The 26860-nt window shown below is 46.7% G+C and overlaps 1 protein-coding gene and 1 pseudogene across 4 annotated transcripts in view; one reads left to right on the forward strand and one right to left on the reverse strand.

Moving 5' to 3' along the window:
* The window catches only part of LOC136522506 (aspartyl protease family protein At5g10770-like), a 39332-nt gene extending 15410 nt beyond the window's left edge, over positions 1 to 23922 (forward strand). Inside the window, exons 2-13 of one of the 4 annotated variants that reach the window (XR_010775919.1) lie at positions 5757 to 5947; positions 6051 to 6343; positions 6456 to 6646; positions 18653 to 18743; positions 18910 to 18957; positions 19400 to 20866; positions 20958 to 21171; positions 21261 to 21459; positions 21547 to 21720; positions 21794 to 22180; positions 22261 to 22515; positions 23710 to 23922. Coding sequence is in view for 3 of the 4 variants with exons in the window: in XM_066516317.1 (XP_066372414.1) it covers positions 5757 to 5947; positions 6051 to 6343; positions 6456 to 6621; positions 7116 to 7981 (1516 nt within the window). In the remaining variant the exon portion in view is untranslated. Of the gene's footprint in view, positions 1 to 5679; positions 5948 to 6050; positions 6344 to 6455; positions 6647 to 7058; positions 8166 to 18652; positions 18744 to 18909; positions 18958 to 19399; positions 20867 to 20957; positions 21172 to 21260; positions 21460 to 21546; positions 21721 to 21793; positions 22181 to 22260; positions 22516 to 23709 lie in introns of those variants that run through there. The other 3 variants (XM_066516317.1, XM_066516315.1, XM_066516316.1) reach the window with 3 other exon arrangements.
* Positions 16787 to 17839, reverse strand: LOC136520030 (F-box/FBD/LRR-repeat protein At5g22660-like; annotated as a pseudogene).
* Positions 23923 to 26860: the final 2938 nt, after the last annotated feature.

The following is a 26860-nucleotide window of genomic DNA, read 5'->3' on the forward strand; positions in this document are numbered from 1 at the left end:
GATTGTTCTAGCTTGACGAGATAATTGTTTTAGATTTAAGAGAAAAATATAATGCGCGGACTCCATGGGAAAATTGCTCTAGGTTGATTAGAAATTTGGTCTAGATTTGGGATAAGAATGCTCCATTTCATGACAAAAAGTTATTTCTTGTTAAAGATAATTTGTTTTGCAATGTCATGACAAATGTTTGTCGCTTCACAAGAAAAATGTTCAAGGTTCACTACAAGAGATGTGTGGCTTTTTGATGTATTTGGTATGACAACAGGTGATAATGTCATTATATCATTCGGTTTATGACATCATGTTTTAGGCAATTCGACTTGGTCACAATAAAAGGTTATATGTCACAAAAAACATCATACAGCTAGTTCAATTCCATCCAATGACGATATTTGCGACGTCACAGAGGCATTTTCTGTGTCACAAAGGCTAATTTACAAATTCCATCAATCTATGATAGAGTTTGTGTGTCAAAAAAATAAAATATTGATTTGTTTACATGTTGTTCTCCATGTTGGCATGTTCAACAGCTGTGTGGTCGGGTTGGTCCATATACATTTTTATTTTCATTGTTTTCCCAATATATTTCATCTCATGTTATCTATGTTTCACAGCCCACGTTGTTAACGTGGCGTTTTATTTTATATAGCCTAATCACTACATAAAAAAACACAAACAAAACATGCAGTCATGTGACATATATATATATATATATATATATATATATATATATATATAAAGAAAGAAAATAAAATAAAAAGAAAACAAATTTAAACACACACACCGCCCTGAACACCCGACACTCGCTGTATCCTCCCGGCGCCTGACGCTCTCTCGCGTAGTCGCGTGCGCGACTGCACAGCCTGAGAGCCCAGCGAGGTGCGCGTCCTGAGAGGCCCAGCAAGCATGCGAATCCTTTTTTTTGAGGGGCAATCATGCGAATCCTGAGTGCCAGCCTATTTGCAAAGGGTCAAGCGTAAGCGCGGAAATTACCCAAAAAACAAGTTGCTGCTAGGCGCTCTCCACTATAGGGCCATTTTTCGTAACAGCAACTATAACAGCAATTGATCAAAGGCAACAGGCTCACCACTGCGCTATGATGGTTTTGGTAATCAAATATCCATCCATAGATTTATAAAGCAACTATAACAGCAAATTGACTTCCCACTCAGCGCCCAGCGGATTCAGCCCATCACGTAGGGGATTCAGGACCCCACCAACAGCTTTTTTAACAAAAAAAACTACAGCAACTAGGAATGGAACCTGGTACCTCACTCTAGGCCTCTAAGCACCGTACCATTAGACCACGACTAGTTTTTGTTCAATTGCTGTGACCAGCCCATATTTATAAACAATCAACATTACAGAATTTCCAGAGTAAAATATAATAAAATACTAGATAAATCAATAAACAAGATTTCTAACTTTTAATCTGTGGATGAAGCTTCAAAATTTTTTATTACAATCATACAAACTCTAAATTGGATGATCCTTTTTCATTGTCCATCTACAATAATTATATATGCATGGTTCTTTTTTCATTGTCCATCGACAATAATTATATATGCATGGTTCTATGAAACATAGGAGTTGTAGTCCGGGTTCCATGAAATGGCGCATCCATTTTTGTGAACCATTCAAACAATGTTGGATGGAGAAATGACCAATACAAAATTTATAGATATTAATGATTTCTTCAGCTTTGTAGTTGACAACTTTTTCAGTTAAAATCATTTAGCATCCCAAAATTCTGTTTGAAGTTCTCATATTTTAAAATTCAAATGTTGAACTGTTCAAGGGAACGAAAAGGTGTCAAGGGAAAAGTCGTTACAGCAGGCTAGATAGCTGTTGAACGTGGAGTGTTTGTGTAAGTGTGTGTTTGTAAGACTTCATTTATACATGCGTGTGAGACTATATATTTATGTATATGTGTAAGACTATATATTTATGTATGTGTGTGAGACTACCATTTGCAACATCCAAATGAATCTATTTCAACATCCACTCTATTACTACTAAAACTTTATGAAATCACTTAACACTTTATGAAATGAAGAAATAGCCAAAATAAAAGTAGGAGATCTTGATGAGTTATACAACTTTTATATTCATCACTTTTACAAATAAAATCATTTAGTGGTTGAAAATCAGGTTTCAAGCTGTCATTTTCTAAAATTCAAAATTTAAACTGTTCAAATTTTATCAAATAAAAAGATAACCAAAGTAAAAGTTATAGATAGTGACGTGTTCAACAACTTTTATATTCATCACCTTTACAGTTGATCAGCACTCTACTGACTCCACTTGAGCAATGTGGCTCTATCAGTCTATCAGTTGATCAGCACCTACCTGTACCTGCTCATTGATACACAACAATTGACCAATGATGAGTGATTAGCTTTGTTGATTGGTGCTGACACGTACTTTAAAACAAATTTAAAATATCACATCATTCATTTGCATGGCACCTCACCTGCCAAGTGTCGGTACATTAAAACCGCGCGCGCCAGCAGCTCTCAACAAAGTCGTCGTCGTCGTCCTGGTCGTCCCGCGCGGCCAATGAGCACGTTGGAGAGGCGTCCTGTTATTGATGGCACACATTAGAAAGAAATTATTAGCAAAAAACAAAAACATGCTGGTGTGTAGTAGGGATGAAAACGGATCGGATATGGACGGTTATATTTGTTTTCATACGAATAGTGTCAACTATGTTGGATAGGATACGATTGGCAATTGGCAGCATTTGCGTTGTTTGGCCTTGTGTATGTATGAAGTGTGCAGCGGTGCACGGGCCTGGCCGCTTCACCAATCACCACCTCCGCCCTCCTCCCTCCATCGTTATTGCAGTGCATCCAATTTCAAAGCCCTATTACACAGTAGTACTAGGCTACTAGGTAGCTAGGACTCGGATCCACGACCTTTTCCCCTCTCCACGACGCTCCTCTCCTCTCCTCTCCTCCAGAAGACAAACTAGGGAAAGGCCCCAAGGCAAACGCAACCCGTTGCACAGAGAAAAAGAGGGCAGTGCAGGGCCGGGGCGGGCGCGTGAGGAAGGGAAGACGACGACGGCGGAGGGTAGGAGGGATCGATGGAAGAGGAAGACGACCGAGTGCTTGCTTGCTGCTCCTCCGCTCCCTGCAGTCTCTGACGAGGTTAGTACGACCTGCACCTCCTCTCCCCTCGGGCCTCCGCCGCATTAATTCCTCCTCCACATCTGCCGGCCATGGCCTCACCGGCTCCCCGTCTGGGTGGGAGAGGGAGGCTGGCCGGCGGGGCTGTGTGTCTTGTTTGTGTGAGCTAGCTTCCCATCATCCCAGCCTTGCTCACAGTTTTACTAGTACTAACTACTCAATCCCATCTGTGGAAGAAACGAAACACCACCTGTTGGCAGAAATTATTAGCAAAAAACAAAAACATGCTGGTGTGTAGTAGGGATGAAAACGGATCGGATATGGACGGTTATATTTGTTTTCATACGAATAGTGTCAACTATGGTTTGGGGGGTGCTCTGCACGGATATCAACTATGGTTTGGGGGGTGCTCTGCACGGATAACCTGGGCAGTCAATGAATGATTCTCCATGATTACGCCGCCCAGACCATGAGGGAACCAAAGTGTGTTTCTTGTTTCAGAATCAAGCGCGGTAGAGTCCTGTGTATTTTGTTGTTATTATGTAATCTATCTACCCTGGCACCTGTGTATTTTAAATTCTGGGCTGTGGCAGGCGAGTTCAATGAGAACTAACGTACTATGCAACTTCATTTTGTTTAACGCTCTATATCGGATACGAGGGGTGCATGGTTACTCCTCCTTTAGTTATTGTCCTATTGATATTTAGACACATGTATAATGTATTAAATATAGACTAATTACGAAATTAATTGCACAGTTTACGACTAATTTACGAGATCAATCTTTTAAGCCTAATTAGTCTATGATTTGAGTATGTGGTGCTACAGTTAACATGTGCTAATGACGGATTAATTAATCTTAAATAATTCATCTCGTGGAGTGCTGACGGATTTTGTAATTTATTTTTTTATTAGTATCGAACACCCCATACAATACCCTCATGTGACACCTCCTAAATTTTAGTCACTGGATCTAAATACTCTCTTATTCTTTTTTAATTTTGAAACAGTATAGAGACGTAAGCACTCACATATATATGCACACACCCTCCTCTTATTGAAAACTCCAATGACCAAGCCGAATACAGGTCTTGATGATGATATTGTCGAAGTCATTATATATAGCCTATATAGGCATCTCGTTGTGGATGTGGGTATCTAGAACACAACTTTTTCTCTTAAAATTAAGGTTTTGCATTCAGTATCCTATTTTTTCTCTCAAAAAAAATGTGGTTTTGTAACTCTTAAAAATATATTGGGAGAAAAAAAGAAGGTCATCTCCAAGAGTTTTCAATAATCCACTCCTAAAATATAGAAGACAATTTTACATCAGGAATCCTATACTATTTCTATATTATTGTAACCATATTTATATATTCTTTCTCTCTTATACATTTACATCGAGAATCATTCCTACTCTTTATTCTTTCCCACACCCTTTCACCATTAGTTTGACCGACCAATAGGCACGGGAAAGCTGTATCCACGCGACCGCAACTACGCGCAAAGTTACACACGACGGGGGAGGATTTTCCAAGTACGTAAATTTTAGGAGCATGAATTATGAGTTATTGGAGAGGGATTTTTTCTTATCTTGCTAAAACTAAGGATTGGGAAGGGAAATATGGTACTTTCGGAGATGCTCTAATACAGTCAGAAGTAATTGGCATGGAAATCAAATTAAAGATTATATCCTGTACGTAAGTTGCCTTCATGCAATGAGAGGGATTGATATCACGTACGTAACGCTCTGTTCGTTTGGGCTCGTTTGGCTTATAAGCCATGACTGAAAGTACTGTTGGCTGGTTTGATGTGAGATAAAAATAATATTTGTTGACTGATAACTCATAGCTTATAAGTCAAATACGACTAAGCAAACAGGCAGGATACCCAACCCTCTAGTCGTGAAACACACACTAGTAGAGAACAGACCTTTGATCCTCGGCTAAAATGGGCTCTAGTCCCGGAATTTTTTGCCCCCGGGACTAGAAATACCTTTAGTCCCGGTTGGTGGATCCAACCGGGACTAAAGGTCCCTGCCCAACGGCTACTGCGCCAGACAGAGGTGGCAGGGACCTTTAGTCCCGGTTGGAGCCACCAACTGGGACTAAAGGTATACTTTTACTCCCGGTTGGTGGCTCCAACCGGGAGTAAAGGTATACTCCCGGGCCGTAGCTGCGCCCGGGGTTGGAAAGTTACCTTTAGTCCCGGTTGGATCTATCAACCGGGACTAAATGTTCTCCCTTTATAAATCGGCCGTCTCCTCCTTCCTCCCCGAGCCCGAGCTCAGCACATTTTGAAGCTCACTGCAGTAGTGTTCTTGCTTCCTCCCTCCCTCCATTGTTCCTCCATCCATTCTTCGATTCCTCCGTCGATTCTTCAGTTGTAAAGGTTACCAATCACAACCTAACTAAACGTGCGCACATTATTATTCATTCGATCATGGTGAAGCTGCTACCTACTCAACATCCGTGTGTGCGTGGTGGTGGTTCGATCTGTGTACACGTGTGGCCTCAATTCCTTGCTGCCTATATAACCGAGTGTCCGAGTTGCACCGCAAGCCAGTGAAGTATCTAGAGACACTTAGAGAGCAAGATACACTGCACGACACATACCCTGATCTTACTTGGCACGGCTAGCCATGGCGGATGCTGTCGTCTTGCTTCTGTTCCTTGTGCTCAGCCACAGCTTGTCCTGTTCTTCTTCTCCTACTACTAGTGTCCCTGTCGTCCGTGCAGCAGTAGACGCGGAACACGAGTACACCTTTGTGGCGATCAGCTCGCTGAAGCCCAAAGCTGCTTGCACCGGACACAGGGGTACGTGCACGATCCCATCGAAAACACGCACACGCACAGCTGAAAAAATTGATCTGAAGCTAGTGATACTACTGAACGAACTGAATGATGTTGGTTGTTGCAGTGTCTCCACCTCATGGTCACCAGAACGCCACGTGGCTACGATTGAGTCTCTCCCATGGCCCCTGCTCGCCGCCGTCGTCGCACCGCCGCAAGGGGCCGTCATTGGCCGAGCTGCTACGGCAGGACGAGCTCCGCGTGCAAAACATCCAGATGACGCTGCTGTCTGCTGGTGATGACGACAATGCCGCAGACGATGAGAAGGTCAAGAAGCGCCCGGCGAAAAGCACCACAACCGCTATGGAACACGGGCCCGTAGTCGACGTCAACGTCGGCTCAGCAAGTAGCATTTCCACGGTACTACGAACGAAACTATTTTTTTCTTTGTCACCAAGATTATTCAGTTTTCTTTTCTGTCTAATTATTAAGTAAGCGCGCGATCGATCGATCCATCTCCTTTTTCCTGCAGTCTAGGATTGATACGATGGCCACCGGCGGCGGCGGCAGGAGGAGGCGGAGCATGCCGGGGACGGTACAGACGATGATGGTGGACACCGCCAGCGACGTGCCGTGGGTGCAATGCCACCCGCCGCCGACGGGCGGCAGCAGATTCTTCGACCCAACCAGGTCGCCCACCTACGCCCAGGGTTTACAATACCGGTAAGAAAAAAATTTCGGTCCCCAGCGATAAATACGAAATTTCAGAAATTTCGGAAATATCGGTTCAAATTTAAATAAATTTAAATTAAGTTTTAAACAAATTTGGCATCATTTCACTAGAAAAACTCTATAATCTATCATCCATCATAAATTTACATAACATCGACGAAATAACATAATATATCACAGAAGTAGAGCCGCGGTAATACAGTGTGCTGACGGTGGACGAGCTGCATATACTAGTGCCGTCCAATGTGTGAGTGAGAAAATTAAATAAATTTGAAGAAATTTAGGGCTTTGATAAGACTACATGATATGGAGGGTCATTTTAGTGTGGTTTGGTGTAATTTTAGAGTGAAAGGTGAGTTTAACCGAAAAATTTTGACCGATACAAAAAAATTTCGGACCTCAGCGAAAAAGGCGATATTTCGGAAATTTCGGCGATATTTCGCCGAAATTGTAAACCTTGCCTACGCCCCCTTCCCGTGCGGCTCGCCGGCGTGCGCGCGTCTCGGCCCCTACGGCAACGGCTGCATCAACGGACAGTGCCAGTACCGCGTCACCTACCCCGACGGGTCGTCGACGCTGGGCACGTACAGCTCCGACCTGCTCACCATCACCCGCACCACCGCCGTCCGCAGCTTCCAGTTCGGCTGCAGCCAGGCCGAACAAGGCCTGAGCCAGGCCAGCACCAGCTCATCCGGGACCATGTCGCTCGGCGGCGGCCCGGAGTCGCTGGTGTCCCAGACGGCGGCCACCCACGGCAACGCCTTCTCGTACTGCGTCCCGCCGACGCCCAGCGACGCCGGGTTCTTCGTCCTCGGCAAGCCGCCGTCTTCCAGGACGAGGACGTTCGTGGCGACGCCGATGCTGAGGTTCACCCAGGCGCCCACGCTGTACCGGGTCCTCCTCCGCGGCATCACCGTCGCGGGGCAGCGGCTCAACGTGCCGGCGACAGTCTTCGCCGCCGGCTCCGTGATGGACTCCTGCACGGCCATCACGCGCCTGCCGCCGACGGCGTACCAGGCGCTGCGCGCCGCGTTCCGGAGCAGGATGGGCGCATACCGCCTGGCGCCGCCTAAAGGGAGCCTCGACACCTGCTACGACTTCACCGGCGTCATGGTCGTCAGGGTGCCGAGGGTCGCGCTGGTGTTCGACCGGAACGCCGCCGTGGAGCTGGACCCCTCGGGGATCCTGCTCGACGACTGCCTCGCCTTCGCGCCCAACGGCGACGACCGCGCTCCGGGGATCATCGGCAACGTGCAGCAGCAGACCATCGAGGTGCTCTACGACGTCGGCGGCCGGTCCGTGGGCTTCCGCCGCGGCGCGTGCTGATCGAGCTCAGCTACGTGCTGCAGTGCGGGCAGGCTGCCGGCGGCGTACCGTGCATGTCCCGCTAGCTTTGTGCTACCAATAACTACCGATTTGGCATTCGGCATTATATTTCAGAATGTATTTGCTACTAGTTTATGTATTTTACGTTGGATAAATTCTATGTATGATACCTTGTTTAGTTCACTACCGGAAAACAGTATAATTGTCGAGTGCCTGAGAGTTTGCCGAGTGTATTTTATTGGGCACTCGATAAACATATTCTTTGCCAAGTGTTTTCAATTAAACACTCGGCAAATATATAGCACTCGGCAAAACCCAACTTTGCCGAGTGTCTAATAAAAAACACTCGGCAAACTATAAAGAAACACTCGGCAAACATAGACACTCGGTAAAGTAGAGGCACGTGCGCTGGGCGTGCGGCGGCCATGTGACAGCCGTTGGGTGTGCCGCCCTGCCATTATAACTTTACCGAGTGTCCGTTAGAGACACTCGGCAAACTGATATTTTTGCCGACTGTTTTTGTTTGACACTCGGCAAAACAATGTGTTTGCCGAGTGTTTTTTATGGGTACTCGACAAAATAATAATTTTTTTTCTCTCCTGTCCTCCAAACTTTTTCTACTCTTCACATACAACATGAGGTACTACATGTTAAAATTTGACATATTTCTCAATGTGTTTGCTATATTTAATTAATTAATTGTATTTAGAGGTATTTTTTGGTTTAAGTCAAATTTGAACTGCAAGTGATTCAAATAATGGAATAAATTGAGTGGAGAAATCATATTCATGATATTGAATCCATTTTGGGGCCTTACTCGGGAAATGAAAAGAATTTTCGAACATTTTGTTGAGGAAACACGACCACGAACGTGTGGCCGAATGGTTTTTAAATTCTAAAAAAAGCAAACGAAGTCTGAAAATCACGAGATTTGTCAAAATTTCATGATATCATACATGGAGACTGTGGGAAAAAATTGAAAGGATTTTGCACAATTTGTCACGTACGACCTTTATAAACCGAAGCATCTCCGAAGAAAAATTGTAGCGTTGAGAAGGATCCGGTAAGATTTGGAGTCAAAGTGACGGTCCAATTGGGGTTTGACTTCAAAAGTTTTTGTATAGACAACAGACAACATAGATTGGTTCACGTCAATTTTTGGTAATTTTTTGGATCTGTTTGATAATTTTAATTTATTAACTATAATTATAGAATTTTAATTGATATAAATTAAATTTGAGCTATAACTGCATGAAATAATGGATTAATATTCGTAGAAAAATTAAATATGCATGGTTGAGTGAATTTGACAAGGTATTTTTAAATTACATCGTAACAAATTTAGTAGAACACACTGTGAAGGAGGACGGTGGAGCATGAAATATAAACTTTTTTTGCCGAGTGTTTTATACCTGACACTCGGTGAAAATAATATTTGTCGAGTGTCATATAGGGGACACTCGGCAACTTCGTCGACCCGGCCCCACTGCACAGTATCAGACCGTAATGAAAATTAGAAAAACAATGCCGAGTGCCCCAGATCTTGGCACTCGGCATACTCCTTCATATGCCCCCGGCGGCCCGCACCCCCGGCCCTCACCCTCGCGCACACAATACGCCGCACCGCACCACACCGCACGCCGCCCCGACGCCTCCCCGCCCCACCGCGCCCCGCCACCGCACCGCATGCCGCCACACCCGCCCCACCGCGCCCCGCCACCGGCGCGGCATCGCTGCCCCGCCCCCGGCGCCGCCCGCCCCTCTCCTCTCCTCCAACGAGCATGGTTTCCAATATCGGCCGAAATCTTCTGATATTTCCGATATATCCTCTTTATCCGTAGGTGCCGATAAGAAAATATCTATCTTTTTTGTACAAATTTTGTTTAAATTTATTTAAATTTACTTAAATTCAAATTAATTATTTGAATTTGGCCTGATATTTCCGATATATCCTGTTTATCTGTGACCCCCGATAAATTTTAATTTCTGAAAATGAAAACCTTACCAACGAGACAAGGAAGAAGACAAGCTAGGGAAAGGCCCCAAGGCAAACGCAGCCCGTTGCACAGACAAAAAGAGAGGCCCAGGGCGGGCGCGTGAGGAAGAGAAGACGACGACGGAGGGGGGAAGAGGAAGACGACCAACAGCGTGATCGGCTGGGGCTGGCTGGCCAGCCTCCTCATATGGACACTATTCATGTGAACCAGTCAACAGTACTTCTCTCTCACGTAAACGAACCAGCAACGATACGAACCAGCCAACCGAACAGGCTGCAAGTGCTTGCTTGCTGCTCCTCCGCTCCCTGCAGTCTCTGACGAGGTTAGTACGACCTGCACCTCCTCTCCCCTCGGCCCTCCGCTGCATTCCTCCTCCACATTTCTCCGCCGCATTTCTCCCAGCAGTCTCTGACGAGGTTAGTTGCAGTCTCTGACGAGGTCATGTCAACTCGTGATGTATCCAGTCCAAGTGTCCAACTGTAACTATAGTAGATGGCCAGATTTCGAGCTCGGTCCCGTCGGCACCTAGCCGGCTACCGCTCCCTCTCTCACATCCCCGCTGCGGTGAAAGGGCGCCGTGAAAGGCAGCACCGGCTCGAACAGCTGTACAGCTTTATTTCATTTTTTCCTTAATTTGGGAGAGGAAATTGCTTGATCATTTCTTAAAATCAGTAGAAGTGAAGAAGGTGCAAGCAATTTGTGCAATAATATAATATCAGTATGCAATATGTGCATCCGAATCATGCTCATTTCATTAATCGAACAGGGCAACCAGAGAAGTCAGGGAGATTATTTGGAAAACAGGAACCTACATACACACAGACGAAACTCCAAACTTTTAAGCCAGAACTTACACTACGGGAGAGCCTGGCTTTGCCGAGTGTCGCCGGATTTGCCGAGTGCTAAATGTCGGGCACTCGGCAAAGAGCTCTTTGCCGAGTGCCAGGAACTCGGCGAAGATCCCTTTGCCGAGTGCCCGGCACTCGGCGAAGACCGGCGCTCGGCAAAGAGCCTCTTTGCCGAGTACCGGGCGCTCGGCAAAGGACGGCCCTCGGCAAAGAGCTGACGGGGTACTTGCCGTCACCTTTGCCGAGTGCCCCCGTTAGGCAGTCGGCAAAGAGGCTTTGCCGAGTGCCAGAGTTGAGCACTCGGCAAAGCATAATTTTTTTTTGTTTTTTGCTTCCAAACTTTTTCTTCAACCCTTACACATTAAGTTGAAGTACATCCTCAAATTTGGCACATTTCTCGATCTTTTTGCTATATATCCTTAATTTATTTCATTTAATTGCATTTTTTCGGGAAATGTAAGTTTGAACTGCAGGTGCATCGAATCATGGAATTCGACGAGTGGAAAAATGATATTCGCGTTACTTATTGTATTTTGAGGCCGTTTCCAGGAGCACGCCCGAAGTTTCAAACATCTCACGCACGAAACATGGCGACAAAATTGCGGGTGAAGTGTTTTTTAATTATATAAAATGCAAACGAAGTTCGAAAATCATGAAACTTGGTGACGCGTCTTTACATCATATGTGGAGGCTATGGTAAAAATTTGAGAACATTTCGCGCACGTTGTCACGTGTCTAGGTTTCTAACCATCCTACGTGACAACGTGCGCGAAATGTTCTCAAATTTTTACCATAGCCTCCACATGTGATGTAAAGACGCGTCACCAAGTTTCATGATTTTCGAACTTCGTTTGCATTTTATATAATTAGAAAACACTTCACCCGCAATTTTGTCGCCATGTTTGGTGCGTGAGATGTTTGAAACTTCGGGCGTGCTCCTGGAAACGGCCTCAAAATACAATAAGTAACGCGAATATCATTTTTCCACTCGTCGAATTCCATGATTCGATGCACTTGCAGTTCAAACTTACATTTCCCGGAAAAATGCAATTAAATGAAATAAATTAAGGATATATAGCAAAAAGATCGAGAAATGTGCCAAATTTGAGGATGTACTTCAACTTAATGTGTAAGGGCTGAAGAAAAAGTTTGGAGGCAAAAACAAAAAAAAAATATGCTTTGCCGAGTGCCCAACTCTGACACTCGGCAAAGCCTCTTTGCCGAGTGCCTAACGGGGGGCACTCGGCAAAGGTGAAAGGTTTTTAAAAAAACGCGGACGATTTTGGTTTTTTTTAATCTGAGCTTTGCCATGTGCCAGATCTGCGGCACTCGACAAAGAGGTAAGTTTTTTTCTTTTAAGTACGGTTGTTTCTTTTTTTTGAAAAAAAAGAAAACTCTTTGTCGAGCGCCATATCTACGGCACTCGGCAAACATATTTGAAAAAAAAATAAAAATCCTTTGCCGAGTGCCAGTTCGCGGGCACTCGGCAAAGGAAAGGAATTTCCTTCGGCCGGCCCACCCCGAGGCCCCATCGGCCACACACGCGCGCCCCCCGCACCCATCTCTGTGGCCCGCCGCTGCCGCCGCCCGCCCGCCCCCCCCGCCGGCGAGCCCCGCCCCCGCCGGCGAGACCCGCCACCGCTGGCGACCCCCGCGCCCCCATCCCCGCGCCGCGTCCCCGCCCTGCGCCCCCAGCCCCACCGCCCGCTGCTGCGGGCCCGCGCCGCGCCAATGGCCACCGACCCCGCCGCTCCGGCCTGCCCGCCCCACCCGCGCACCCACCTCTCCTCCCCTCCACGCCCCACCCGCGCCCCTGCCGGCGCCGCTGAACGCCGGCGGCCCACTGCCGCCAGAGAAGGAGAGGGAGGGCCGCCTTCACCTCCCCTCCCCGTGGGGGCCGCGCCCAGCCCCCCCCCCCCCCCCCCCTCGCCGTCGGTTCTTGGAGGGGAGGAGGCAGAGGTGAAGTAGGAGGAAGAAGGAGAGGAGGAAGGAGGAAGAAGGAGGAAGGGGAAGAGAAGGAGAAGGAGGAGGAGTTCTCGGCGTCTTCTTCTGCGCGTGCACGTCCCACCACCGCCCAAGGTATATGCACCGTCCCTTTGTGAATGTCGGCCTTCGTGCCGTGAATGTCGGCCTTCGTGCCGTTGTGAATGTCATGAATGTCGGCCTTCGTGCCCTTGTGAATGTCGGCCTTCGTGCCGTGAATGTCGGCCTTCGTGCTGTTGTGAATGTCGTGAATGTCGGCCTTCATGCCCTTGTGAATGTCGGCCTTCGTGCTATGAATGTCGGCCTTCGTGCCGTTGTGAATGTCGTGAATGTCGGCCTTCGTGCCCTTGTGAATGTCGGCCTTCGTGCTGTTATTTTTTGTAGGTTTTGGAAACCTCCCTGTACAGGGGAGGTTCTGCCGAAATTTTCAACTTATAGTGTTGTGTTTCTTGTTTTGCAGAGCAGGACCTGTCGGAGGGGACCCGTAGTACCTAGGCGACCCTGATCGTCTTCGTCGGTGTTGCGGTCCTTTCTGCACAGCCTCGCTTCGCCACTGCACCGACTCGCCACTACCCCGCTAGTCTGACTCCACCGCCACCCTAGGTATAAATAACCTTGCTTCCTTATCGTTGTCGTAGATCGGTGTAACCCAGTTAGGCGTCTCCCGTCTGAAAGAGATACGGTTGGAAGTATGCAGATCTTTGCATATGTATAACCGTATCTGTTTTGGATTGTCCACGTTTTCTGGACAGCCCACGGATGCGTAGACGAGGTTAGTTTCCATGGTCTGCTCTAATCCGAGACAGAGTTTTGGCATCACCTCCATGTTGTTCTCCGGATACACACTCTCCCTGCCAGGACGTGTATCTGAAGAACAGCGGGGAGGTGCTGCCGAAATTCTGTCTCGACTCGGAGTAGACCATGGAAACTAACCTCGTCTACGCATCCGCGGGTGGGATTAGGACATATCCTCACCTATTAGATAGAAGGAACACCACATAGATACAGTTGATGGTTACGTTACTCGTTGATATCTATTTTAGAGGATGGATGATCGTGAGTGGATGTACACGGGATACAGAAGTCAGAGTGATTTCAGCACTGAATGGGGGCAGAAGACCGAGGCTTTCTTGGACCGTGCATTCGGTAGGGGTGCGAATAGAGTGCATCTAATGAAGTGTCCCTGCAGCATGTGTGCAAACAGAAAATGGCAAAAGAAGGACAACATGGGTATACATCTTCAGAAGCATGGCTTTATGCCGGACTATACCCGGTGGATCCACCACGGTGAAGCCCATCGGATGAGAGAGGAAGTGGTGAGACCACGCCTCGAGCATGTTGATGATGATGGCAGGGTTGCACACATGTTAGATGACTATCAACAAGCAGGATGGCCACATCAAGGGCCGCTTCAGTGAGTAGCGCTTGTAGTTTCATGTCTTGTTCTCTTCGCAACGGATTTCTGTCCGAGACAATGTTGTTGTCATGTGGTGATGGATTTGAACTACTTGTTGAATGATGTGGAATCCTGTCGAATAATGGATGGAATTACTGTGACATGTGGTGAACGGATGTGATTCATGTGGTATGTGTGACGGATTGTGACATATAAGGTGCTGGATGTGGTATATATGTGATGGATGTGATATATATGCTATATGTTGTGTTTGCAGTGATCGAAAGCAAAAAAAACAAAAAAAACAAAAATTTTTGGTCACTTTGCCGAGTGTAACACTCGGCAAAGAGCCTTTGCTGAGCGCCTTTTACCCTGGCACTCGGCAAAGCTGCCAAAAAAATGCGCTATCAGGTCTCTTTGCCGAGTGCCAGTACCCTGGCACTCGGCAAAGCTGTATACACTACCATGTGTTTCCCAGCTTTGTCGAGTGCCAGGACTTTGGCACTCGGCAAAGAATTTTCCAAAAAAAAATATTTTTTCTTTGCCGAGTGCCATCTTAGCTAGGCACTCGGCAAAGGATTTTTCAAAAAAAAAATTTTTTTTCTTTGCCGAGTGCCGGGTCAGGAAGGCACTCGGCAAAGGATTTTTCAAAAAAAAAATTCTTTGCCGAGTGCCGGGTCAGGAATGCACTCGGCAAAGGATTTTTCAAAAAAAAAGGGAAAAGCTTTGCCGAGTGCCTTCCTGACCCGGCACTCGGCAAAGACGCCGTCAACGGCTGAAGGCCAATTTTCTTTGCCAAGTGCCGTCCTGGCACTCGGCAAAGCCTTTGCCGAGTGCCCGACAAACGGCACTCGGCAAAGAACCCTTCGCCGGATGCGGCTTTGCCGTTTGCTCTTTGCCGAGTGTGGCACTCGGCAAAGACTTTGCCAAGTGCAATAGGGCCTTTGCCGAGTGCCCCAGACACTCGGCAAAGAGCGCATCTCCAGTAGTGTTAGAACATCATTCGACGCCAATTTACATATCAAAGTTACAATCCACGGGCATTAAGTACCAGGCCACATATCTGTCTCATTTAGGACCAGCAAGGCAATAGGCTGCACATAACAAGATACATACAACTGGGTTTATCTTGCATACTACCAGGAAATGAGCAGCTAGGCACCTTGAGCAAGCTGCTCAGGAAAGGTTGCAAGAAACAGCATAGCACGGTAAACAAGGTCCAGCTAGATAATAGGAACAACTAATCACTGACTCTTACGTTGGCATTACATAGGTAGAACTGGGAAACAATCCCAGAGACAAAAGGCAGCATGCTTACTCAATAGGCAGATAAGTGCTTGCCCGGATGAAACTTATCAGGTCCAAGTAGATAATCTTGACTTGGTACAACAATTGGAGGAACTTAAAACAAGAGTCTTTTACTTGTATGCCATTAAAAAAGATGGTCTAATCATCTATGTCCCTAAAAAGTTCGATCTATCGTCAGTGTCCAAGCTCAAAAAACTTTTCTCTCTTACGCCATTCTGTCACTAACGATGTGAAATATGGGTGGCAAAGGACTTGAATGCCCCTGGAACTTTTGTTTCTCATGTGCCACTGCCTGCTGGGCGGCAATGTTTGCTGCTTCCGATCACCGCGTGCAAGAAAGAAATTGCGCAGAGACGGAGGAGGTACCTGCTTCCGCCATGTTCCCGAAGAGGGTCCCTGCCAGCAGGTAGCAGCCCACGAGAAAGCACGCGAGGACCACGACTGTGACCGCTCCAATGGCTGCCAGAACGAACGACATGATGGATTGTGCCTTCCTCCCTGCGGTGCGGGCATTTCAGTTTTCAGTTGAAGATGTCAGCTACCTTATAAAATCAATCAGAGCAGGAGTTCTAGTGTCGAAATCGCAGTACGCTCATGACATTATGTACCGAACGAGGTAGTAGTAGAGATGACTCACAGAGCGATGGCCCCTTGGGCTGAGCAAGGGCCATGGTCAGGTCGGCGAGCGTCTGCTCCAAGCCGTCGGTGTACGAGGAAGCGACGTCGCCGGCGTAGTACGCCAGGAGGCAGCCGTGGCTCCATACGCCCGCGCGGCGGGTGTCGTTGGCGCAGCCCTCGCTGGCTGCCGCGACGGCGGCCCGGAGGCACGCGTGGCAGTCCGACGCGTCGGCGACGCCGCCGAAGCCGAACCCGAAGCAGAGGCCGAGGGCGTGAGCACGGTCGCGCCCGGGGTCCGGCTGGGAGCGCAGCGCGGCGGAGGGGAGCACGGTGAGCAGCGGGGCGAGGCTGGCGCGGAACGCGGTGGCGTTGCCGTGGCGGACGCCCGCGGGGCGCAGCCGATCAGCGGAGCAAAGCAGCCGCCTCCTCCTCCCTGGTCGGAGCCGCCGGTACCGGAGCAGCCCGTCGGGACGAGGAGGAGGAGGAGGAGGAGCATGACGAATGGTACCGTTGCCGCGGGGAGCGCCATGGCTGGGTGCCTAGGCGCGAGGCGAGCTGACCCTTTTACGCCGCCCGGTGACGGTGGTCGGTGGCTTTGGGGTTTTTCGAGCTGGCGTGGGAGGGAGGGGGAAATGGGAGAGCTCTAGCAAGACGATCGGGCAGAGCGCGTACGCGGACGTGTCGACTTCGCCTCGTCTTGCACCTGGCCTAGCCCGGAGACCCGGACGCGATGAGGCCCGATCTACGCGACCGCGACGCGCGGAATGATGGGAGCTCGAAATGGGTGTGGCAAAGGCACTGCTCACGGCTCAGGCCCTAGCCTTGTTCGGGCAACTGGGATGGTGATGTTTTCGCGCCTTTTACTTTTGCCGTGGCTTTGACGGGAGGTCGGGAGGAGCGAGTGCGTGCGGTGCGAGCAAGCCGTCGCCATTTTCAGACGCACGATCTGACCTCTGCCCGTTTTCCGTTCCTGGAACTGGAATGGGGTTTTGCAGCACGGATCGGATACCATGACAGCTACTACAATCCCCTGAGTCACAATTATCACAGCTGCCTACATTGTTCTCGCCAATTCTGATAGATGCATCCACTAATGATGGCATGCTCTCAAGCACTGGAGTCTTAGACCAATTGTCATCTAGCAGCAGCGAAACCAGAGAGGGAGCATGAATACGTGTGCGGAAGCTTCCGCTGAATGCACAATTAGTGAGACTTAGGCATTTGAGGGATTCAGATGAGATCTTGTTGACAACAGTCAAATCATAGTTCTCAATCTCTAGTTGTTCCAGTGCTGGACAGTCAGATAAGATAAGGAAATTTTCCTCAAATGCTACACCAGAAAGCTCTAGCTGCATTAAGTGCCTGGAGACGAGATGCATGTAATTTAGATCAAACCAATTTCCAGATGGCATTACCAACCGGAGGACTCGAGCTTGGCACCGTACAGCATGCCGAAACCAGAGGTTCACACGAACTCCCGGAGCTTCTCCATGTCGTCCTCGTATCCATTGCTAGTGATGCGCAGGCCCGTCGCGAACATCCAGAGCTCCAGCCAGCGCCGGGCGAGCACGCACGACCGCACGGCGTCTCGCGCGGGAAGGAAACCGAGGATGTGTTGAAGGACACCGTCTGGCAAGGACTCTATGCTGTTGTCACTGCTCTCAATTGGCGCTTTCCTACCCCTTTTCCCTCTTCTCCAAGGAGACATTCTATCGAACAGGCGGCAGGCAGTGGCACATGAGAAACAAAAGTTCCAGGGGCATTCAAGTCCTTTGCCACCCATATTTCACACCGTTAGTGACAGAATGGCGTGAGAGAGAAAAGTTTTTCGAGCTTGGACACTGACGATAGATCGAACTTTTTAGGGACATAAACGATTAGACCATCTTTTTTAATGGCATACAAGTAAAAGACTCTTAAAACAATCCCACAGGAAGAAGGCAGCATTCTTAATGTAATTAAGTGGCAGAAGATCGGTCTTCAGCTTTAAGCTTGTATTCCATGAAAACTAAAACCTGTACAAAATTGAAAAGCATAGTAAGTGCCAAGGTGTATCATCTGACAGATGATTGAGAGGTAAAAAAAGGCAAGCAAAGATGAGATACAGGAAAAGACTAGCATATGTGGAGGAGGAATGCATGAATCTTCTTTAATGTAGATAAAAATGAACGACCAATTCATGCTTTTGTCTGTATTATCGTGCTTCTAGTAGACCTCTACTACTTATTTCATGCATACTATAGATCGTTAATTATGAATATTATGAAATATTGTGAATAATAGTGATGTTTTTACCATGCACTGGGGTCAGTGACTTGAGAGGCACATATTATCTCAATTGCATTGTGATATGACTGATATCTGTTTTAGAATTTCACCATGTGATTTTCTGTTCATTCTATTGACAAATCATGTTCCTTTCATGATTGTTGCCGCTGACTGTCAGCTGATGTTAAAGCATGTGGTTATGATTGTTGGTGTCTTTACTAGACTGTGATATATGCGTGTCTCAACTTGCAAGTTTTTGCCGCCGCTCCCTGCCCCGCCCTGCCGCCTGGTTCCACCTTGCCCTCCTGCCGCTCCACAACTTCGAGTTGCCATGTTTTTGCAAGGTATAAGATGTGCATGTGGTTGTCAGCCATCGTGCTGTTTGTTTGGTGTGGATGTGGTTGTCGGCCATCGTGCCGTTTTATTTGTTGCAGGTTTTGGAAGCCTCCCCGTGCAGGGGAGGTGCTGCCGAAATTTAGATTTGACACTACTACGTTCCTTTTATTGCAGGAGAGACTATTGCAACGTCCTCGACTCGTCACTTTGCAGGACAGCAAGGTGAGGCATAAAAGACCCTTCTTTCCGTATCATGTTCGTATATCATGTAACCTAGCTAGGCGTCCCCCGTTCGAAAGAGATACGGTTGGAAATATACAGATCTTTGCATATCTATAATCGTATCTGTTTCGAATTGTCCACGTTTTTTTGATAGCCCGAGGATGTGTACATGCGGTTAGTTTCCATGCTCTACTCCGATCCGTGATAGAGTTTCGGCAGCATCTCCCTGTTGTTCTCCGAATACACAATCTCCCTTCCAGGACGTGTATTTGGAAAACAGCGGGGAGGTGCTGCCAAAATTCTGTCTCGGATAGGAGTAGAGCATGGAAACTAACCCCACCTATACATCATCGGGTGAGATTAGGACCTATCTTCACCTATTAGATAGTATAGGAACGTGTAGATGCAATGTGATTTTTTATATTACTCGCTGATATGCTAGAGGATGGATGACCATGAGTGGATGTACACGGGCCGCTTTAGTCAGAGTTCGTGGACCGAAGAATGGATGGACAAGACCGATGCTTTCTTGGAACGGGCATTTGCAAGGGTTAAAGGAGCTAGTGTCACTTGGTGTCCCTGCAACAAATGTGCAAACACGCGTCGGCAAACCAAGCTGGTCATGGGTAAACATCTTTGCAAGAATGGATTTAAGGCAGACTATACCAGGTGGATCTACCATGGTGAAGCCGATCGTGGGGGAGACGAGGTCGTGAGACAACGCATCGAGGAATATGATAGGGATGCCGGGGTAGGAGACATGTTAAATGACTATCATGAAGCACACTTCGATGAAGGACGTAGGGAGGAGGAGCCAGAGGCTGCCGCAAAGGCGTATTACGACATGTTGTCTGCGGCATAGAAACCCCTTCATGGGTATTCCAAGGTTTCTCAACTGGATGCCATTGCACGCCTAATGGCCGTGAAGTCCTAGTTTAGCTTGAGTCGAGACACCTTCGATGTTATGCTCATAGTTGTTGCCAGCCTGCTCTCGGATGGTCACATCTTGCCAAAGAGCATGTATGAGGCACAGAAACTCCTTCGTGCACTTAAGATGCCATACGAGCAGATACACACTTGTCCGAAGGGGTGCATCTTATTTAGGAAAGAGTATGCGGAAGAAAAGTACTGTGTGAAGTGCGAATCGTCTAGGTTCCTGGAGGTAGACTCTGGTGATGGTCAGAAGAGGCAGCTCGCAATCCCCGTGAAGATCCTACGGTACCTTCCAATCATACCGAGGATCCAACGGCTTTACATGACTAAGGAATCCACGAAACAGATGACATGGCACAAAAACGGACGTCGATACAATCCTGAGAAGATGGTACACCCATCGGATGGTGAAGCCTGGACAAGGTTTGATGAGATTTATTGTGAGAAAGCTCTAGAGGCTCGTAATGTACGTGTTGCACTGGCAACAGATGGGTTCAATCCTTATGGAATGGCGGTTGCCCCGTACACCTGTTGGCCCATGTTCGTTATCCCCCTCAATCTCCCCACTGGCGTCCTCTTTCAACGACAGAACATATTCTTGTCGTTGATAATTTCAGAACACCCGGGGAATAATATGAGTGTGTACATGGAGCCTCTGATTGATGATTGGTCCGTGCTTGGGAGGAAGGGGTATGGACATACGACTGAGCTACAAAGACAAACTTCAAGACGCATGTTTGGTACCAGTACTCCCTGCATGACTTGCCGTCATATGGGATTTTCTGCTGCTGGTGTGTTCACGGGAGGTTCCAATGCCCATGCACGCCTCTGGTGATGAGGAGGAGGTACAGGAGGAGCAGGAGCAGGTGGAGGAGGAGGCACTGGGTCCCAAGGTCTGGTTGCGAGGTCCCTCGACCCTCTCGAGGCGACCGATACCTCTTGAGAGACGCCCGATGGTTCGACCCTCTGGGAAAAAGTAAGTAACTTTAGATGTTCTCAATAATTTTTCGTTTGATATGTTGAAAATTACAATGGAAACTAATAATTTATCTTAATCACTTGGGTAGGGGTTGGATTAAGGTCAGTGGGGGTGATCACAACCGCAAGGTCAACGACATCCTTGGCCTTTTGTGCAGGCTACACTTCCCTAGCTTAGTGCAGTTCCGCGAAGAGCTGCAGCCGGCCTACACATGGGACCACTACGTCGCCGCCCTCGACGCCGCTGATCGTGACGGCAGGGTATTCCCCAACAAGGCGGAGCGGGTGAAGGGCGAGCTATGGGTAAGTATTCCTCGCACTACATTGCTCAATACATCACATTCACTGGACATTCTTGAAGTAATGACTGTATACATCGTGTCTATATGTAGGACTTCTATAGATGCCAGGAGGGGTACGAGGCCAAGGCGGCCTCCATCTCTGAAGAAGCCACCAAGAAGCTCGTGAAGGACATGCACTCTGAGGCGCGCGTCCAAGCCATCATCGACTACTATGCTCAACACAGACGGGATGAAGGTTAAAAAAGAAGAGGCAAGAACAATGAACCTGACCCGGGAACAATTCTTGCAGGTACATATAGAACATTAATACTTACTTTTTATGAGATTAATTACGCTTAATTTCATTTTTTCATATGTCATACACTTGATCACGTAGGTGCCTCCGTACTGGTGCGCCCAACATTCCCAGTGCTGGGAATACATGGTGGACAAGTGGTTGGAGCCCGGGTCGGTGGAGACGCACACCGCTTGCCGGGACCGGCGTTTGCTGATTCCACGTGCATCACACCATCAAGGCAGCCTGAGCCTCGACGAATACAAGGAAAAATGGGTACGCGAATTCATTTCTTTATTTTAACACTCAATTCTGCATAATTTCTAATTATTTTGCAATTTTGCCGTAGTCGTCGTCACATGATGGCCAGCCTTGCTCCCAGTTCAAGGCATGGGTTCTGTCCAAAAAGGGTAAGGCGACGGCAAACATCGACTTCAACTCGGAGGACCCGCCCGAGGCGTACAGCGATCCCAGTATCCACAGCCGCGTCAGTGAGTACACAGCGATGGCAAGGCAGGTTCATGGGCCATAGTTCGATCCGAGCAACCAGGATCTTGATGGAGAAATCGTGATGAGGGTGGGAGGAGGCAAGCATGGCCGGTACTGGATTGGCGACAGTACAATCGACACGGCCTCTACTCCCACTCTCTCCCAGATCCGAGCAAGGAGCACGAGCGCGAGCCCGGCGATACGCCCTCGGCCAACCGCTACACAGTACCAAATGGAGGCTCTCTAGGTTATTTCTTATTTATTCATCGTTCATTGATTGTTACGTACTTTAGCTTTGTATTGTAACATTGAGATGAAATATTATAGGTCCGGGTGGAAGCAGAAATGAAGCGACGGGAGGAGATGGAGTCTAGGATGGCGGAGATGGAGGCGAAGATGGCGGCCGAGCGGCAGAACATGGAGGAAGAACAACGGCGGACGATGCAGAGGATAGAGGAAGAAAATTGGTTGAGGATGGACCAAATGTTCCAATACATGCAGAATTTTGCATCGAGTATGGGTCAAGCTTTGCCACCACCACCGGTGCTATTCCCTCCACCTCAGCCACCTACAACTACTCCTGTGAGTCACTTGACACCTTATGTTAGATCTATTTATTATTATTTTTTATGCCAAGATATTAGATGGATGGTTACCTTGCTTTTGCACTACATAAAAACTCACTAATTAACATTACAGATTTTTGATACCTCCCAACTCTCAGTTAACTTGCTTTTGCACTAAATAAAAACTCACTAAATCAATTGTGCTCCATTTTTTCCATCTATGTCCAATTGTCCACTGTACTAGCAGTAAGCTATTAGTTGACTTCCATAGTAGTTTAGATTATACACATTCAGTTGCTGTTGTCGCCATTGGTGGTGCACAGCTGCCCTGCTGATGAGAGCAGTTCTATTCACAGCATATGTGAGTATGGTTCTTAGCCTTTTTCAAATCACCACACTCATTTGGAACAGTACGAGTCTTTAATACATATGCAGTTATTTCATTCGGTACAGGTACTGCTGCTTAATACATATGCAGTTATTGGAACAGTACGAGTCTTTAACAAAGCTAGTTTTTTCAAACTATGCTTGTATTCTGAATCTATACTGGTTGTGTCTGGCATGATCGCTTGGTTCAGTTTTACTACAATCAAAATATATGATTAGAAACTGGAAATTTGCAGTTTCACATTTGCCTTTCCAATACATTGCATTCCAACTGGACAATTGACTTCCTAGATGATACACTGCGTAAGAACTGTAATTTAATTGCTCCTAACCGTATGGGACTGTGATATTCTGCTTTTATCACGTGCCATGTATTAAATGGCAAAGTGATCCCTAATTATACAATGTAACTTAGTTCTGGATGTCATCAAAGGGGATTATTTCTTTCGCTTCTGCATTAATTATTTTATTATTCATTATATGCTAATTGTGCAAGCGGCTCACTCCAAATGATATAGTACCTGTGAACTGTCAAATTTAATTGCTCGTAATGGCATCGAAATGTAATATTCTGCCTTTATTAAGCATCATGTGTTAATTGAAGTGATTCCTGATTTTATCTAGAAAAGGGGATTATTTGAGCATCATGTGTTAATTGTGCAAGCGCACAGTGATTTCTGATAATCTGAAAAAGATGACAGCAAAACCGTGAGCAGTAAGCTAGTAGTTGACTTCCAACAGTACTATCAATTTGGAAACTTGTGAACTTCACATATAAATATCAATCTTGTCTCACACATGCAATCTCTTCTCTTTTGTGCAGAATCAATTGGCGGCATCAAATAATCAGTCTCAAGACCCGGATTTATTGCAGTGGTACCAATGGCCTCCGCAGTGATTGCATTTGCCTTTGTGGCTTATTGTGACTTAGTTGTGACTTGTGATGATGGTTTACTGTGAATTGTGATGATGGTTTATTGTAAATTGTGATGATGGTTTATTATGCCTGTGAAATACAATTATGTCTGTGACATATAATTATGCTTGTGAGCTTTATTGTGAATTGTGATGGTTTATTGTGAATTGAGAGGGGTCCGTTATACGTGACAGATTAGTAAAAAATGGGGTATTGGTCGCTTTGCCGAGTGTAACACTCAGCAAAGAGATGCTTTACCGAGTGTCGAGCCAAAACACTCGGCAAAGAAATCAATTTCTGTTATTCTAGGAACCTTTTTTGCCGAGTGTATTCAAATGGACACTCGGAAAAGTGATCATAAAATCTGCCCGTTGCACGCTTGTTTGCCAAGTGTATTGGGCGTGACACTCGGCAAAGTGTGTAAACGTTGCTGAGTGCTTTGGTCTTGACACTCGGCAAACTTTACAACCTTTACCAAGTGTTTTGGTCTTGCACTCGGCAAACTTTAGCAACTTTACCGAGTGTTTCGGAGATGACACTCGGCAAAGTTTACAAACTTTGCTGAGTGTTTTGGGCTTGACACTCGGCAAACTTAAGAAACTTTACCGAGTGTTATTCCGTCGGGCACTCGGCAAAATCGCCGTCACCATGCCATCCCGTTATCATTTTTGTGACGAGAGTTTCTTTTTGCCGAGTGTTTATTGACACTCGGCAAACTATTTGCCGATAAAATAACGCCATGGGTTGTATGCCGAGTGTTACACCCGGCAAAGCATTTGCCGAGTGTCTTTAGGCTTTTGCCGAGTGCCCTACTGTATCCCGTAGTGTTAGCTGGCCGTCAGAACTTAGGCCTTTTAGTTCCTTCCCCAAAAATTTACATCATATCCCATCGAATATTTAGACGCATGCATGGAGTATTAAATATATACTAAAAATAACTAATTGCACTGATTGCGACTACTTTGCGAGACGAATATTTTAAGCCTAATTAGTCCATGATTTGACAATAAAGTGCTACAGTAACACGTGCGCTGCTGACGAGTTAATTAAGCTTAATAAATTCGTCTCGTGATTTACCGATGGATTCTGTAATTTATTTTTTTATTAGTATTAGAATACCTGAAGCGACATCTTCACGTGACACCCGACATGACACCCAAAACTTTACATCTGGAACTAAACGAGGCCTTATTTACAAGTGCCTAGTCTGACACGGGCTTTGTTCGCGTAGGACGGTAGGAGCGCATTACGCGCCACGACTCTGACATTTGGGATGGCAGGCACTACTCTCCGGTCTCCCCTGAAACTTGGCTAAAACTTGGCTAAAACTGGCTGAAAAACACTGTTCTGGCTGAATTTTTGTGAGAGAAAAACACTATTCCGGCTCTCCAGTCTCCCCTAAAACTTGGCTAAAACTGGCTGAAAAACACTGTTCTGGCTGAATTTTTGTGAAAGAAAAACACTGTTCCGGCTGAAAAAACAAGCCGAACAAGCCAGATATTGGGTAAGCCGAACGGGCCCAAATTCATTTATGAAATTAATTGCTACTTTGTTCATGTAGTTCTTTCTGATTTTCCTATGTTTAGGAATCATATAGACATTATTTTGACAACAAAAAATTGACCCAATTTACATGCATTTCAAATTTGACTCGAATTTATTAAAATTTGGCAAAATTTTAATCACGATGCCTACCCTTCAGATGCCTGAGAAAACGATTGCGATTCAGGCGACGGTTTCACACGTGCTCCATGCGCCACCGTCGGTCCGTCCCCAGCGAGGCAGCAAGCGTATTCCGGGTCACAGGTATGCATGCACGGCACACGCGATAAGGAAACGACGGTACGGCCCTGTTCGGTATTCAGTTTGTTTGGTTTCTTTTTTTTTAAGTTAAAACAGTGTTTTTCTCTCACAACAATTCAACCGGAATAGTATTTTTTAGCTAATTTCAGTCAAATGCTAGACCAGCGAATGGGGCGTATGAGAACACACAGCTACGTATGCACGTACTAGGCGGCCGGCCGGTACGGATTATCTATTGTAAAGTTTGTGATGGTTTGTTAATTGTTTTTATGTTAAAAATAAAACTCGACCCATGGGGTAAGACGGCTCCCGAGCATTGTGCTTAAAAATAAGACCTTCTCATATAGGTCGACCTGTGTTTTGGCATAGGACAGACGGGGGGATTTTTTTCAACGCGCAGCGCAGATAAACTACGCCTCCTCCGGCCAACAAATCCACCCTCGGGGGGTTCGAACTCTGGGCGGCAGGGTGCAAAGCGCACAGCCAGACCAACCGGTCTAGCGTTCGCTTGCTATTGTTTTTATGTTATAAAAATATTCAATTTTTGTCCTTGTCTTACAATAGAAATAATTGTAAATTGTTAATCGTCTTTGTGCCAAAAAATATCAGATTTTCTCTGATTTATGGTTTTGTCTAACTAGATTTTTATTCCCGCAACAAGAAATTACAGATTATATCAGTATGCAATATGTGCACCCGAATCATGCTCATTTCATTAATCGAACAGGGCAACCAGAGAAGTCAGGGAGATTATTTGGAAAACAGGAACCTACATACACACAGACGAAACTCCAAACTTTTAAGCCAGAACTTAGAACATCATTCGACGCCAATTTACATATCAAAGTTACAATCCACGGGCATTAAGTACCAGGCCACATATCTGTCTCATTTAGGACCAGCAAGGCAATAGGCTGCACATAACAAGATACACACAACTGGGTTTATCTTGCATACTACCAGGAAATGAGCATCTAGGCACCTTGAGCAAGCTGCTCAGGAAAGGTTTCAAGAAACAGCATAGCACGGTAAACAAGGTCCAGCTAGATAATAGGAACAACTAATCACTGACTCTTACGTTGGAAATATGCAGATCTTTGCATATCTATAACCGTATCTGTTTCGAATTGTTCACATTTTTTGGACAGTCCGAGGATATGTAGATGCGGTTAGTTTCCATGCTCTACTCCGATCCGTGATAGAGTTTCGGCAGCATCTCCCTGTTGTTCTCCGGATACACAATCTCCCTTCCAGG

The sequence above is a fragment of the Miscanthus floridulus genome, chromosome 18 (assembly GCF_019320115.1).
Source record: "Miscanthus floridulus cultivar M001 chromosome 18, ASM1932011v1, whole genome shotgun sequence".
Classification (NCBI taxonomy): domain Eukaryota; kingdom Viridiplantae; phylum Streptophyta; class Magnoliopsida; order Poales; family Poaceae; genus Miscanthus; species Miscanthus floridulus.